Raw genomic sequence first — 15,727 nt, forward strand, 5'->3', positions numbered from 1 at the left:
TAATCAACTTGACATAGTATTCAATATTCATCGGATCCCAACAAACACAACATGTAGCATTACAAATAGATGATCTTGATCATGATAGGCAGCTCACAAGATCTAACATGATAGCGCAATGAGGAGAAGACAACCATCTAGCTACTGCTATGGACCCATAGTCCAGGGGTGAACTACTCACACATCGATCCGGAGGCGATCATGGCGATGAAGAGCCCTCCGGGAGATGATTCCGCTCTCCGGCAGGGTGCCGGAGGCGATCTCCTGAATCCCTCGAGATGGGATTGGCGGCGGCTACGTCTCTGGAAGGTTTTCCGTATCGTGGCTCTCGGTACTGGGGGTTTCGCGGCGAAGGCTTTAAGTAGGCGGAAGGGTAGGTTTAGGGGTGACACGAGGGCCCCACACAACAGGGCGGCGCGGGCCCAGCCCTGGCCGCGCGGCCCTAGTGTGGCGGTACCTTGTCGCCCCACTTCGTGATCCTTTCGGTCTTCTGGAAGCTTCGTGGAAAAATAAGACCCTGGGCGTTGATTTCGTCCAATTCCGAGAATATTTCCTTTGTAGGATTTCTGAAACCAAAAACAGCAGAAAAACAAAGAATGGCTCTTCGGCATCTCGTCAATAGGTTAGTGCCGGAAAATGCATAATAATGACATATAATGTGTATAAAACATGTGAGTATCATCATAAAAGTAGCATGGAACATAAGAAATTATAGATACGTTTGAGACGTATCACTCAACGTGGTAACGACGAGGTCGATGATGTTGCGGATGCGGTGGGACTGGAAGAGGCGGTCGCGCGTGTTGGCGGGGTCGCGGTGGAGCTCGCGCACCACCAGGCGCTTGAGCCACTCCAGGTCCTCGTGCGCCGCACGCGTGGCCTCCAGCACCGACGACACCATCGTCGCCGCTTCGGCTAGCTAGGGCAGCCCGGTCCGCTACTCCGCTGGTGGTACCAGCAGATTCGGTGGGTCACGCAGCGCGGCGAGGTCGTGGCTAGGATTTTTGGGATTCCGCGGTCGGGACTCGAGAGGGCGATGCTTGGGTGAGGTCGCGGCGAGTCTTTTCCGATGGGGAACCGTGAGCAGAGCCTCGCGGAGGGGATGGGAGAGACCAAAGGCGACGAGGGGGCAAGTTTCACGCACACAAACTGTTCTCATATATTTCTCAAACAAAAAACAAGGCGTGACAAACAACTAAACACACACACGTGACAAACACAGGTGCAATCCTAGCCTATTGCTGGCTTAATAAAGTAATAAACACAAATCGATTGTCGTCGATGTAGGATCATATCAACCAGTGTCCTGGTTGGTATGCGGCTCTAGCGCGTCCGCGCGTCCACATCAACAGGTACCTCTGTTATAAACAAAAAAGTGAGGGTCAAGAAACATTATTTGAATTCATCATCATGCGTATAACATAGAAACAAATGGGTTACGATGCACTTACACGCTTCCACTTCCACGATGCCCTCATCGTCCTCTTCTCGCCTTGCGAGCACCGCAGCAGCGTAGATCATCTGCTAAGAACTGCTCTAAGTTCTTCTTCTAAGCCTTGTAAAAATAAAATCTTTCAACAATTCTTCAAAATTGGGGGGGGGGCTTTTGCCCCCCTGAACTGGGAATACCTGTGCCATTGGTTCGTATCAAACATACTAGTTGGGATACATTCACTAACCAACTAACACTAGTATATGTAATAAACACAAATCGATTGCCATCGACGTGAGATCATATCAACCAGAGTCTTGGTTGGTATGCACACTTACCCGTCCACTCCAACAGTTACCTCTGTTATAAACAGAAGAGTGAGGATCAAGAAACATTATTTGAGTTCATCATCATGCGTATAACATAGAAACAAATGGGTTACGATGGAACTTCTCTAAGTTCTTCTTCTAAGCCTTGTACAAATAAAATCTTTCGCCCCTTGTCGGCAGAGGAGGGCGACCCTCCTCGCTATCAAACATACTGGTTGGGATCCGCTGATAATCGCATTCACTAGCCAACTTACACTAGTATATACTAGCACTATGCTTGCGCGTTGCTGCTAAACAACAAAAATATAGACTTAAGTCACTTAACTAATACTTACATCGGCAATATGTTTACATGGATACCAATACGTGTCAGTCACGACATGTCCAAGCTAGGACACCAGGACATGCTAGGGTTTTAAAAACATAACTTCAAAGATTAAACATCAACTAACTGAATTCTTCAAGCCAAGTTTTTTTTCATGTCTTATATGATGAATACTTTCCGAAAAAGAAAGGCTTAAAATGTTTATAGGTATTGCATTAGAATTTTAATGTGGCTAAAGAATTACAAATATGACTACTGAATATGACACTAATTTAACATACTACGTTTTCGAAATATTACCATAATTTCTTATAAGTTCACATGCTCACTTGAAGATGCATGCGAATAGATGATATTTTCAGTGACCATCCGTCTATAGGAACACTCCATCTTAGAACTAGGCGGCATTACAATCATCCTATATAATGGACTTCTTTAATTTTTTGCTATTGCTAGCACCAGAAATTAACTAACTCGTCAACTAAAATTTTATTCTTTTGAGCCCCAAAATTAGCACGCACATGAAACAAGCAGTAAATTTCCTTCTGGGTTTGGTCGACGAGGCCTCAATTGGAGGCAAGCTATAAAAAAGCAAAATATTAAGCCTGCCATGAGGGGCTTAGGGTTGACGGAATCCTGCAGGCTGACACGAGACATCCGATACCAAACAGACAGAGAGAGAGATTTACCTAGGTTCGGGACCCTCGATGAGGTAAAACCCTTACTTCCTGCTTATCTGATCTTGATTATCGAATACATCGGGTTACAATGAAGTAGCCAAAGGCTATGGTTGTGATCTCGTCGAGAGGCTAAGGTTCTAAGGTTCTAGCTCTAGACTTGCGGTGAATCTATCTGTTGTAGTTGTGTCCTCCGACCCTCTCCTGGCCCCCGAGAGTTCTGTCCGGATTCGGCTAGGTTACAAAGAGATCTACTCTAATCTTTCCTTGTTTAACATCTTCTTGTCTTATTCGTAAGAATCCTTCTTCGGGTGAGTCTCCTTTTCTGGAACCGACGTATGGGCCCACCTTGATCATTGGGCAATCTTCATGGATCTCTGATTGGGCCGCAGGAGGTAGCCTAATGTTGGTTACTCGAATGGTAATGCCCACATCAGCGTGACTAGGATGCTCTAAGATTTTTTTCTATGCAAGAATTTAGAAAAGGGAAAAGGTGATGTATTGGACTCACAGATCTCATGGCTAAATTTATTACGACATAGGAGTAAGGAAAAGCTATGTCAATGTCCAAATTTGTCAACACCATCTCGTGGATTTGCAACTTACGGAGTACAACATAGAGGTCAGCGGTCGATCAGCCAGATGGTAGTGCTGATCCTGGCGACCCACGTGGCCACGTCAGATAGAAGAAGGCACTGGTATACTGCTATAGTATGTGTTTGCGTGTTGCAGAAACACGTTTGGCTTTGGGCTTCTGTCGGGATTTGAACTGCGTTTACAAATCGGCGTAGGAAAGACGCGAGATGGAAATATCAAATATGGAATCACGGGAATTGATTAATTTCGAGGGCGGAGGCAGAAAGGAACTTCGGCGCGGTAAGTGCAGGTTCAGAGTATATGGACAGGTCAACGATATGGCAGGACAGAGCGACATGGCTCAACTTTGAGTTGTACTACCTCTGTCCTTTAATTTATCGCGTGCCCAATAAATATAAATTCCAGATAACATTTAAAGTAAATTGGCGACCCCTATTTGGTAGCGGACGCCGAAGAGCTGTTCTTCGTGTGGTCCTCTTGCGCCCGATTGAATCGCACGGTAGTCTTTAGAGGTCCCTGGTGGCCCAACCTAAATGGATGCGAAGTGATTGATTGCGTCCGCGCGGCCCTTAGCCTAGCGGTCTCACGCAAACTGACTGGGTTATTCGCCAAGACGCATTTCTGACACAAATTACCGCGAATGCATTCGTGCGGACACGGCAGAGCCACCTCGCGTGACCTACCTGACCTCACCCGTCAGGGACATCGAAATCCAGCAGATCAAAATCGCGCTCACCTCCCCTTCTTTGCGGCCCTAGGGCGACGCTGCCACCCGCTACCCCCTCGATGTAGTAGGCAAGCTCTGATCGGGCCACGACTCTCCGAAGTCCACGCTCGGTGTCGGGGTAGGGGAGAGCCCTTGCCTGCATCCTTGTTGGCCGCCTATCTAGTCGGAGCCCCAACCGGCCTCGACGTACAGGACTTGTTCGGTCCATTGTGTGGTACGATACCGACGAACTGTTCGGCCATCTGCGCCAACTATGCTGATCATTTATCCATTTTTGCTTCCCGTAGATGGACATAATGCAGTCGCTCGAGATGCTCCGCAAGGAAGTCGTGGACACCTCATCGGCCTACTGGGGATACCCTTGATTGTGGTCGGACAGCTAATATGGTGGTGTGACCTGACCCAAACGAACACAGATGGACACTTTTGATGTCTCTCTTGCGTCGGGCCGTTGAACATGCCCTTGGAAATTGCCAAGTTGGGTACTCGACCTTTGAGGGGCATGCAGTTTACAACACACAGCTACCTGGGACGCGATTGGTATCATGCATTCATTTCACATCTTCCTCTATGCACTACTCAATTTTGGCATTTCCTTTGGTAGGTCATGAAAGACTTTTTTGCCCGACAGATATGTTGGGTCTAATTTATTTGGTTACATATGTGTCTAGCTTTAGTCTCACCACTTGTTCATACTAGTAAAGGTTGGATCTTTTAAGGCCCCCCGGCACATGGAAGGTTCTTTTCTTGTGATGTGCGGAAGAACACGGATACATGAAAATTCAAAGCGGCCGCCAACCCGTCAACCCGCCCGCGCATCGAAAACATAGCACACAGCTTGAATAAAAGGAAGCGTATGTAATATAATACCATTTGTTCATATGGTGACCTTACCTCTCACCTATCATAGTAAGCTTTACGTCATCGTCCACGAAGCTGGGCACCACGCCGACGTGCAGAAAGGTGACCATGCTATCGTCACCGGCAGTGGCTAAGCCGGTTGAACATGACATAGGGAAGCTTCCTGGGTGGCACAACAAATTTGGCGACAACGCTGACTACACATACACGGTGCGCCTTCACGAAACCGGACACAACCACGATGGTGCGCGGAAATACCATCAGGCCGCCGCCCCCAGCGAGGGTAGCTACCATCATGGATTACCACCTCTCACCTACCAACCCCTTATAGACGTCCACAAAGCCGGGCACAAGGCCTACCACAATGGTGCGCGGAAATACCACCACGAATTATCACCTCTAATCTCTCACATACCACAACCTCGCCGCCCTCCACGAGGACGTGCACAAGCATGTCACGAAAGGCTGCGGAAATATCACCATGCCACGGGAGTTACCATCATTGATCACCACTATTATACAACCACCACTACAAATACGACGATAAAACGGTGAACTGGTGAAACTTAGATGAAGAGGGCAAGTGACATGTTGAACAACGCATGAACTTAGATGGTCAAGAGGGTTTTCAGACCTAGCTCAACACTGACTTAAAAACATGTTAATGCGCATGTAGAACGAGCACGGGCAATCGAACGAATCATTTCCGAATTGTCCAATATGAGACAGGTTACATGCAAACATGTACACTTATTGTAAACTTTTACAAGGGACGCGCAAAAGGCTATCGCAGATGCTTCCCAAATGCGGTGCAGGGCGTGCAGCAAAGCACTGAACATGAGAAACGGATGGAGCAAACAGGAAGTCGCGGGAAACGGATGGCGTGCGGCGGAGGGCGAGAGAAAGAGGTCATGACTCATGAGTCACCCACCACGCGGGGAAACGAAGCAGTAATTACGCGGGTAAGGAAAACAAACGTATTCGTACTATACATATCCAAAACAACGTGCTCGGTTCGCCTGATCCCTCCGAGTCAGCGCCCACGCGCCCATCCCAGCCTATGGTATTTTTTTTTATTTTCACCTGCCGTCCTGGTTAAGCTCGCGCTCTAGCATTAGATTAGTGCGTCTACTTCACCACAAAGGTCCCTGTAGAGACCATGTTTTGCAGAAACAGTCAGGTGGGTTTCGCAGCTTTCTTTCTTGGAGGACAGGCCATGCGACCATCTATGTTTTCTTAGCCTGGTTTTGACTTACTAAAATAAATACTAAATCTAAGTTTTCCAGGTTGTTGACTTGGAATTTTAACGAATTTGCAGGTTAAGCTGACCACAAAGTAAAACACTAACTAATTGCAGACCTATATATATATTACGAACAAAACTAATGAGGATTAGGTGTCTTGTACTTTTCTAGCTACTATTTACATGACGGAGATAATTGCGAGGAATTGGGTTCAGTTGGCCCCAGTGTCTACGATAATTAAGTGTTGATCGCCGCATATCCACAAAGATGGATACACTAATAAAAGAGGTAAATATCAGTGAAGTTGCTCTGATGTGCCATCACGCGACGTTCGAGATGCAGCCAAACCCTCGACATGCTTTGCATCTACTGTACTATGTCGACTTAATACATGATTAGAGGCACCACAGAAAACCCTCCCCGCAAATACAGGCATTGTCAAACTCTATCCTCAAACATGACCGGCCATCTACTTTCTGCAAATACCCAATTACAAAATTTCTAACAAGATTTTGTTTTCGTATCTTTTCTCCAGATCAGTAAATTGGAAAACAAAAAACACCACAATTAAGGACATGTTTTTCACTTAACAACCACTTCATGGACATTTTACTAAAAGTCCTCGCGGTTCGAACATGTTGTTGCGACAAATCAAAGTAGACACTTCAAGTGTGGGTTAGCGATTCGAAGAGTTATGGATTAAATATTGATGCGAATTTTAAAAGAATCTCAAAAGAATCAAGAAAATTATAAATGGCACCATGTGAGAACGATTCACGTGTTAAAGCAAATTGACAAATTGTCTAATAGAAATTCAGCCTTGGAGCTTCAAACTTTGTTTGAAAATTAAAAACTTTCTAGTAAAAAACATGAAATAATCAGGATTGGTCTCCTTGGTGGACGGTTAAAAGTTCAGATGGACTAATTAATTATGTGGTCAAAATTAAGGAGTTTTCAAGCTTGACGGAATCACTTATTCACACTTCAAATTGTGTATATAGAAAGGAATGGTGGTGATTTCTAGTTGAATACTTGTGAGAATCTCTAGCTCCAATGGTGATGGTTTTGTAAATAAAAGTTCTACCTTACGGTTTTCACACAACACATTATGATCGCACATGGATCAAATACTACTCCATCCGTCTCACGAAATTTGTCTCAGATTTATCAAAACTTAGATATATCTAGATTCTAAGTAGCATCTAAATACATTCAAATTTTGATAAATATTAGATAAACTTCGTGAGACGGAGGGAGCTAGTACTATACATGTAAAAACTTTCGAAGTACCTACGGGACATTATGTGCAACGATTGTTGACAAGAAACGCTGATTGACTTGAGTGAAAAGAAAGGACCGCGTCCTCCCTCCGACAAAAAAAATGAAAGGATGAGTAACAAGCTTACAATAACACAAAACCAAGGGAGCGAAATGTTAAATGTATAATTCAATTCGTCTCAAAGTTCAACCTTGTCGCTCCTACTGTCCTCCACGTTCGGCGCATCGTCTATAAAGCAGCCTTCTTTCCCTTTCCCTCGTCACCAAACACCAAACCATTCATCTGGAAACACACTACTGTTAATGGGATCAGGCCTTTCACACAACCACCGGAGCAGCGTCTCGCCTCAGGCTCAGCAGCAGCCGTCGGCGGCCCGTGTCGTCGCCGCCGACGGCTCGCTGACCGAGTTCCCTGCCTCCTCCCCTGTCAGCGTCTCCGACGTTCTCGGCGACAATGCAGGACGCCGCTTCTTCGTGTGCAGCTCCGACGCGCTCTACTTCGACGAGGAGGTGCCGGCGCTGGGCGGCGGCGAGCTGCTCCGGCCCGGCCAGATATACTTCGTGCTCCCCGCGGCCATGCTCGGGCGTCCCCTGTCGAGCGCCGACATGGCAGCCATGGCGGTGCGGGCGAGCGAGGCCTTGGCGGCGAGAGCACGGCCGACTGGGCGCGCGCGCGGCGCCGGCGGCGCCGGCGGCGTCAGGAAGTCACGCGTCGCACCGGTGCACCACGCCGAGACGGGGCTCGGCGATGTCGTCAACGGCGCAGTAAACGAGAAGCTGAACGAGAGGACACTCGGGGAGGACTCTTTGACAGGCTCGGGCAGTCCGACGAGAAACGGAAAGAGGTCGGCTGCGGCGGCTTCTCCGCCGGCGAAGAGGGTGCTCACGCCGCTGGGCACCATCGAAGAGGATGCCGAATGAATGACCAAATGGCATAAGATCATGGTGAAGCGATGCTTGGGTGGTACAGTGGACCAGAAGCATGAGATTTGCTGATAGGTTCTCTTTTTGTTGCTGTTTAATTATTTTTTTGATCTAGTGGAGTTTGATGGGTTGAAGATTCGGATGAAATGAAAAAGATAGATAGATAAAGGTGTCGTTCGATCAATCGGCCATGGTGCCGCTGTACATGTATTTGACAATATATAAAGGGGAATGGAATTTGATTAAATGGTCAGAGAAGCCTGCTTTAGATCATGTGACAATATATATGCAGTTGCGCATGAAAGAAGTTTCTTAGCCACAGTTGTGATGACGCCTAAGATTATTCTGTGTACGCGAGACTTTGCGAAAAAGGGAAAAGGTATTGGACATTGATCTCATGGCAAGATTCATTAGGGCCTGGGAGCAGCCGGGAAGAGCAATGTGAATGTCAATACCATCTCGTGGATTTGCAACTTACAAAAAAGGGCGATTTGCACAAAAATAACCTAAAAGTGAAAAAAAAAAGCACAGACTGACCCTCCGGCGAAACTATTTCACCCATCTAACCCTTTTGTGTGGCGCCCCTCTCATGGGCGTCACACATGCCCATGTGGCGCCCCTTCTGCCGACGCCACAAACCCATCCGACGTGGCCCGTCGAGGATGAGCTGGCTAGCCGATCTGACGTGGCAGGCCGTGTGGCGCCGCTCTATCCGGCGCCACACTTTGAAAGTGTGGCGCCCGTGGCAAGGGCGCCACACGTCCACATAAGTTTGGCCGCGCGCGCCCAGCCAGCCCGACCCTTCTTCTTTCTTTCTCCCTCTGTTTTTCTTCTCTCCTCACAGAGGCGGCCGGCTCTTTCTCTCCCCCCCTCTCCCCCCCACCAAATCCACCACCAAATCACCAGATCTGTCCGTGGAGATCGTTCCCCATCCATTTCTCAAGGTAATCCCCTTCGAATCTTCTCCATTCATCCACTAATTTCATAGATCTTACTAGATTTGGACATGAACCCTAGACATGGAATTTTTTTGTGCACTCTATATTGTAGTGTTTGTGTTGGAGATGGTAGCCTCATGTATGCATGTGTTTGAACCATAGATTTGTTGAAACCTAGATATGAAATTTCACATGTATGTGTATGAACCCTATGTATGTATGTGTTGAAATGTGTAATATTTACCTACGAAATGCATTCAAATGTGTTACATATGCCTAGTATTTGTGATGGAGTAACTCGTATTTGTTAGTGGAATGGGTCATAATATGGTTCAAACATGTAAACATGTAGGATGGCCGGTCCCTTTGGTCGGCGAGGCGGTCGAGGCCGCGGCCCTGGGCGCCCCCGGGGCCGGGGAAGGGGCCTCCGCGGTGGAGCAGCAACGGCCCCACGCTCACCGTCACCTGCATCCTCCTCGTCTTCGCATGACGAACGCTGCTTCGAGTTCCTCCTCCGCATCGACGACGACCCACTCGGCATCATGCGGCTGCCGGACAAGTTCGCCGAGTTCGTCGATGGAGTCGAGCCGGCGCAGTTGCAGCTACGGGAGGCTAGCTGCAACTTCTGCCGTTGGCCCGTGGAGGTCCTGTTTGACGGGCAGGGCAAGATGTACCTGCACACGGGGTGGGACAAGTTCGCCCGTGACCTCGCGCTCGAGCCCGGCTGCCAGCTCACCTTCCTCTACGAGGGGGACGGCGAGATGATCGTCAAGGTGTTCAACGACACAGCCTGCCGCGTGCACTACCACACCGGCGAATCCGGCTCGGACACCGATAGTTAAAACTTAGAGTGTTGTGAACTCTATTTCGTTGCTTCGTGTTGTTTGAATTCTATCTTAAATTGTATGAAACTATGTGCTACGATGTTAGGTATGATGATGTTATGTCTATGATGTGTGTACAAAATTGCTGTTGATATGATGTGTGTATGAAATAGCTTTTGACATGATGGCAGTTTTGTTGGAATATGGTAGGATATTTCATGGTTTTAACACAAGTCAATGTGTGGTGCCCTCCCCACTGGCGCCACACTGCACTGTGTGGCGCCTCTCCCATCGGCGCCACACATCCATTTATAATTTCCCAAAACATACTGTAAGACAAATCGTCTGGGACTTCGCCGTTTTGGCGAGGCTCTATGTGTGGCGCCGATGCCACGGGCGCCACACTAGCATATGTGGCGCCGATGCCGCGGGCGACACACAAAGAGGGTCGCCAAAACGGCTAAGGACTTATCGTCCGGAGCCCCTGGATGTTTTCGACCCAATAGTTGATATAAGTTGGCATGTGTGGCGCCGATGCCACGGGCGCCACACTAGCATATGTGGCGCCGATGCCGCGGGCGCCACACAAAGAGGGTCGCCAAAATGGCTAAGTGTGGCGCCAGTGGGAAGGGCGCCACACATTGACTTGTGTTAAAACCATGAAAAATCCTAGTACATTCAAACAGTTTTGACAACAAGAACATTGCACTGAATATGTACCACACATTGACACAGCATAATGGTTGAAATGACAAATAAGGTTCGACGACATCAAGGTTTCAATTACAATAAGGTTCAATGACACGAAGGTTCAAGAAGATCAAGGTTCACACAACATAAAGGTTCGACAACAAGAACATAGCCAAAGGAACATCACTGTGTGGCAAAGGCTCCCTCCCCCCTCGCCTTCTTCTTCTTACATTCTTCAGCCAATTCTTCCTTCTCCCTTAAGTCACGAGCCAACTGAACGACCGAATCGAAGAAGTGGTGGCGCTCCTCCGTCTTTGCAGCTTCCGCTTGAGCTCTCTCCTCCTTGATGCGTTCGGCCTCCCTAGCCACCTCCTCTAGGTGCATCCTATTGGCCCTCTCCCTAGCAATTTGCTCAAGTTGGCAGCTCCTCAGGAATTTTATCCGTGCCTCGCGGTCCCGTTCGGCCTTCAGCTTGGCATTCCTCCTCTTGTGGAACAATAGGTATTCCTCATACCCCCTTTGCATACGCTCATCTTCCTCCTTCTTCTTAGCTATCTCCTCCCGCCTCTTCCTCTCTAGTTCTTCCTTCTCCTTCTTCCGCACCGTCCTTACCGCCTCCTCCCAAATGGACTCCTCCTTCTCATTGCCCTCCCATGCCCCCTTCCCCTTGGTGGGTTGAGTTGCCATAGCTGTAAACCAAATTGAAAAACCAAAGTTAGTCATGGAATATGAAAATAGAAAGTACAATGCAATTAGTAACTTGGAGACACATACGGATAAGGCCCCGCTAGGTATCGTAGCATACTAGTACCGCGACGGCCACCGTGCCGACCTCTACTAAGCCCTACATGAATCCTTGGTTGCCTTGGAGCTTGTCGCCATTGTGGTTGATGCCTTGAGGCTTGTTGCCTTGGAGCTTGTTGCGTAGGAGCTTGTTGCCGTGGGGCTTGTTGCCCTGGAGCTTGTTGACTTGGAGCTTGTTGCCGTTGGGCTTGTGTGCTTGGAGCTTGTTGCCGTTGGGCTTGTGTGCTTGGAGCTTGTTGGCTTCGAGGAGGTTGATGCGTTTGGCTTGGAGGAGTTTGACGCGGTTGGCTTGGAGCTTGTTGGCTTGTGGTTTGTTAGCTTGGGGTTTGTTGGCTTGGGGTTTGTTGGCTTCGAGGTTGATTTGAAGCTTGTTGGCTACTTGATGCTTGACTTGTGCTAGCATCATTGCCCTTTGATTTTTTGCCGGATGTGCACTTCCTTTTATTGTGGCCCTTACTATTGCATGATCCACAATTAGTTGGCTCGCGAGCTTCTTGGAATAACCTGTTTCCCGAATGACCCCATCTATCCATATCTCCGTGATACCTCTTTGTCTTTCTTCTTCCACGTTTCACAACCTTCCATTCCGGATCTGGCCAAACTTGCACTCCATGATACTCCGGCCATTGTGATTGATCCAAGTAAGGAGAAAACCTTGGAGCCCATGTCCTCTTTGTGGCTTCAATTGAGAACTCGGACTCCCGAACGGTGAGCGGGTTATTGTAGTCGACACGTCTAGTGCGTGTCGCTGTTAGCAAATGGGAGCAAGCCAAATGAAGCAAAGAGGGCCTCCTACATGTGCATTCACATGTCTTTAGGGACACACGGAAAGCCCGGCCTCCGTGTTGGACACCACCTTGTGTGGTGCCTCCCGGCTCATTCACTTGGTAAACCCAGTCAACATTGTCATAACATGTAGCCGTTTGGGAGTCCGCCTTCCTCGCCTGAAAATCCATGAACTCTTGAACCTTCGTTGGGAACTCGCAATTCAAAGCAATTTCCTTCTCCGTTTCATCGGTGTAGTTCTGGAAATAGACATTCAACTTCTCGAATGTGTATTGAATGATTGCCGTCACGGGCAATGCACGGACACCCTTCAACACATTGTTGAAGCACTCGGCCATGTTGCTTGTCATTTGGCCATATCTCCTCCCATCCTCATCATAAGCTCTTGCCCACTTTGAGTTAAATATGAGGTGTCTATGAAGAAACTCTTGACCACCCGCGTTGAGGTCTTTGTGCTTCAGCAAGCCGTTGTATAGGTTAGCGAAGCGGCGCTCAGAGTAAGCGAGGCAACAATCTTGAAGAAGGTCAGACAACTCTTTGTTCTTGCATGCCCGATAGAAGTTTGCACAAAAATGCCTCATGCACCATCGGTGATGCAAGGGAGCATGCCCGGGAATTGCAAGCTCCACCGCATTGAGAATTCCTTGATGACGATCGGAGATGACACACACTTCCTTTGAGGGTGGTATGACCCTCGTCCTCAATATATGGAAAAACCATTCCCAGTTATCATTGTTCTCAATCTCTACCAATGCAAAAGCCAATGGTACTAAACGGTTGCTCGCATCACTTGTACTGCCCGGTCAAGAAGGTACCATCCACGGCTATGACGGGCCTACAATGTTCGAATGCCCTCGTGCATTGCTCGAATGACCAAAATGCACGGTGAAATACCCTCACTCTTTTACCATCATGCAATGTCATTTTGGTTGCGGAAGGCTCCACCACATGCACCATGCCCGGGTTAGTTGCGGCCATCGCTAACAACAACCTAGGGACTCGGTTTTATGCTTCCTCCCAATCACCGTACAATATCTTGAATGCGACTTGTTTGGCCTTCCATGCCTTCCCGTACTTGACGTCGTAGGCAAAGCGGGATTTGACCGTATCTTGCACGGACCTAATGCTCATGATAGGAAGTGATGAGATCTCCGCCGAGAGCTTGTATGCAATGAACTCGGATGTGAGTTGACGGTGGTCCGGCTGCGCATCCTTGCCATCAAGCTTCGGCCCCCGGCACATGTGAGTGGCTACACAACTTGTTATGTGCCAAGAGGGCCCATTTTTGAAAGGTCTTGCACGGACAACCCATGGGCACCTTTTATCCACACATTTTAGCGTGTACCTCTTCTTCAAGTCCGAGTGAACAACGAGGTAAGGGCGATGATGCTTAATGGAGAACTCCTTCAACCATATCTTCAATTCCAAGAAGGTATCAAACGTGAGCCCTTTAGAGATCATAGCCGTCCTACCATCCACATCTCTCTTGGATAGTGGCCTAGCTCCAAGAAGTAAACTTTTGCCACCATCAACCACGGCTCCATCCGCGAGACTAACATCACGGAACAATGGTACCCGGATATCCCGTCCGGTTACCTTCTTGAAGATCTCGGCTCTTTCGGCTTCCTTAGCCCTCAAGCCATCCTCGTCAACCTCCTCTTCGGGTCCATCATCATCCGAGTCCGACGCATAGCATCGGGAATAAGGAATGGAGTGGTCCATCTCCTCTTGCGTCCAATATTTATCCAAATCACCGATATTGTTGCCATTCATCTCGAAACCATCATCACCATCGTCATGCTCGTCATACTCATTATCCAACGGAGGTTGTTGGGCAATGGGAGATTGGACAATGGGAGATAGCGTGGCCTCTTCTTGGCTCATGGGTGGAGGAGTCCTCTCTCGAACGGGGGAGGAGGGCCAGTTAAGGTCAAGCTCGATGCGAGCATCAACCGTCTTGGTTGCAAACAACTCCAAAGTCTTATCTTGTGACCCGGCCACCGTCTCCTTGTAAATGGACCAACGTTGCTCGGAGTTGATACGCATTGTCTTCCAACGGGTGTGCATTCCAAACCCCACATTATGCCTTCCCTCTAGCTCAACACCATCATTTGGCTCATTCCAATTCAACTCAACCCTCACTTGTGCTACCACCTCCGCAAAGCTAGTGCTAAGGTCAAACACCAAGTCAACCTCTTCCGGGTCCGGCTCTATGTTTCCCTTCAAGAAAGCATCCTTGTCCACATGATGAACATGAACAATTCTTTCCATCCCCCTAGCATAATGGGAACAACACATACACACATGTGTTCATTAGTTACCATAATCAACATAATCTACCCATACAAACTAGCACACTACCATTTCTCCCACTTCAACAACCCTAACATCCAACCAAATCCATCTCCACCCTCAAATCAACCAAATCCACGTCTAGGGTTTCACATGTACATTCAACCAAATACACAAAATCAACGGATGAAAAGAAGGGGAACGGAGGGGATTACCTCAAGGAACGAGTTGGGAACGATCTCCACGGACAAATCTGGTGATTTGGTAGTGGATTTGGTGGGGGGAGAGGGGGAGAGAGAGAGCCGGCCGCCTCCTGTTCTTGACGCACAGAGGGAGAAAGAAAGAAGAAGGGTCGGGCTGGCTGGACGCGCGCGGCCAAACTTAAGTGGACGTGTAGCGCCCTTGCCACGGGCGCCACACTTTCAAAGTGTGGCGCCGGATAGAGCGGCGCCACACGGCCTGCCACGTCGAATCGGCTAGCCAGCTCATCCTCGAAGGGCCACGTCGGATGGGTTTGTGGCGCCGGCAGAAGGGGCGCCACATGGGCATGTGTGGCGCCCATGAGAGGGGCGCCACACAAAAGGGTTAGATGGGTGAAATAGTTTCGCCGGAGGGTCAGTCTGTGCTTTTCTTTCACTTTTGAGTTATTTCTGTGCAAATCGGTCGATCAGCCAGTTGGTAGTGCTGATCCTCTCGGGAAGAAGATGGATATCCGTTTCACCCTATCTATATTTTGCGTTATATAGGGAAACGCGGGTTTATCATCACCAAGTCAAGATGGCCGAGTTGGTCTAAGGCGCCAGTTTCAGGTACTGGTCCGAAAGGGCGTGGGTTCAAATCCCACTCTTGACAAACCTTTTTTTCGTTGCGGTGAATTTATGATCCTATCATATTTTTTTGATACGGCTCTATATCTATTTGTTTGACTAGATGGATTTTTTGCCGACCAGGCTGAATAGAGCACCGACGGTGTAATACTAAAAGCATCCAGCCGACAGT

General features: G+C 48.4%; 1 protein-coding gene and 1 non-coding gene across 2 annotated transcripts; both read left to right on the forward strand.

The window, feature by feature from the left end:
• The first annotated feature begins 7,713 nt into the window (after nt 1–7,713).
• On the forward strand, nt 7,714–8,641 carry LOC127312715 (uncharacterized). The gene has a single exon (XM_051343257.2). It carries the CDS (start codon nt 7,774–7,776, stop codon nt 8,389–8,391), a length of 618 nt encoding a protein of 205 aa, XP_051199217.1. The 5' UTR covers nt 7,714–7,773; the 3' UTR covers nt 8,392–8,641.
• A 6,858-nt stretch (nt 8,642–15,499) lies between these two features.
• Nucleotides 15,500–15,580, forward strand: TRNAL-CAG (transfer RNA leucine (anticodon CAG)). The gene has a single exon. It is a non-coding gene; the product is annotated as a tRNA-Leu (tRNA).
• The last annotated feature ends 147 nt before the right edge of the window (nt 15,581–15,727 follow it).

The sequence above is a fragment of the Lolium perenne genome, chromosome 7 (assembly GCF_019359855.2).
Source record: "Lolium perenne isolate Kyuss_39 chromosome 7, Kyuss_2.0, whole genome shotgun sequence".
Taxonomy (NCBI): domain Eukaryota; kingdom Viridiplantae; phylum Streptophyta; class Magnoliopsida; order Poales; family Poaceae; genus Lolium; species Lolium perenne.

Excerpts from the sequence above, each read along its gene's own strand:
- LOC127312715 (XM_051343257.2), top strand. The coding sequence starts at position 7,774 with ATGGGATCAGGCCTTTCACACAACCACCGGAGCAGCGTCTCGCCTCAG.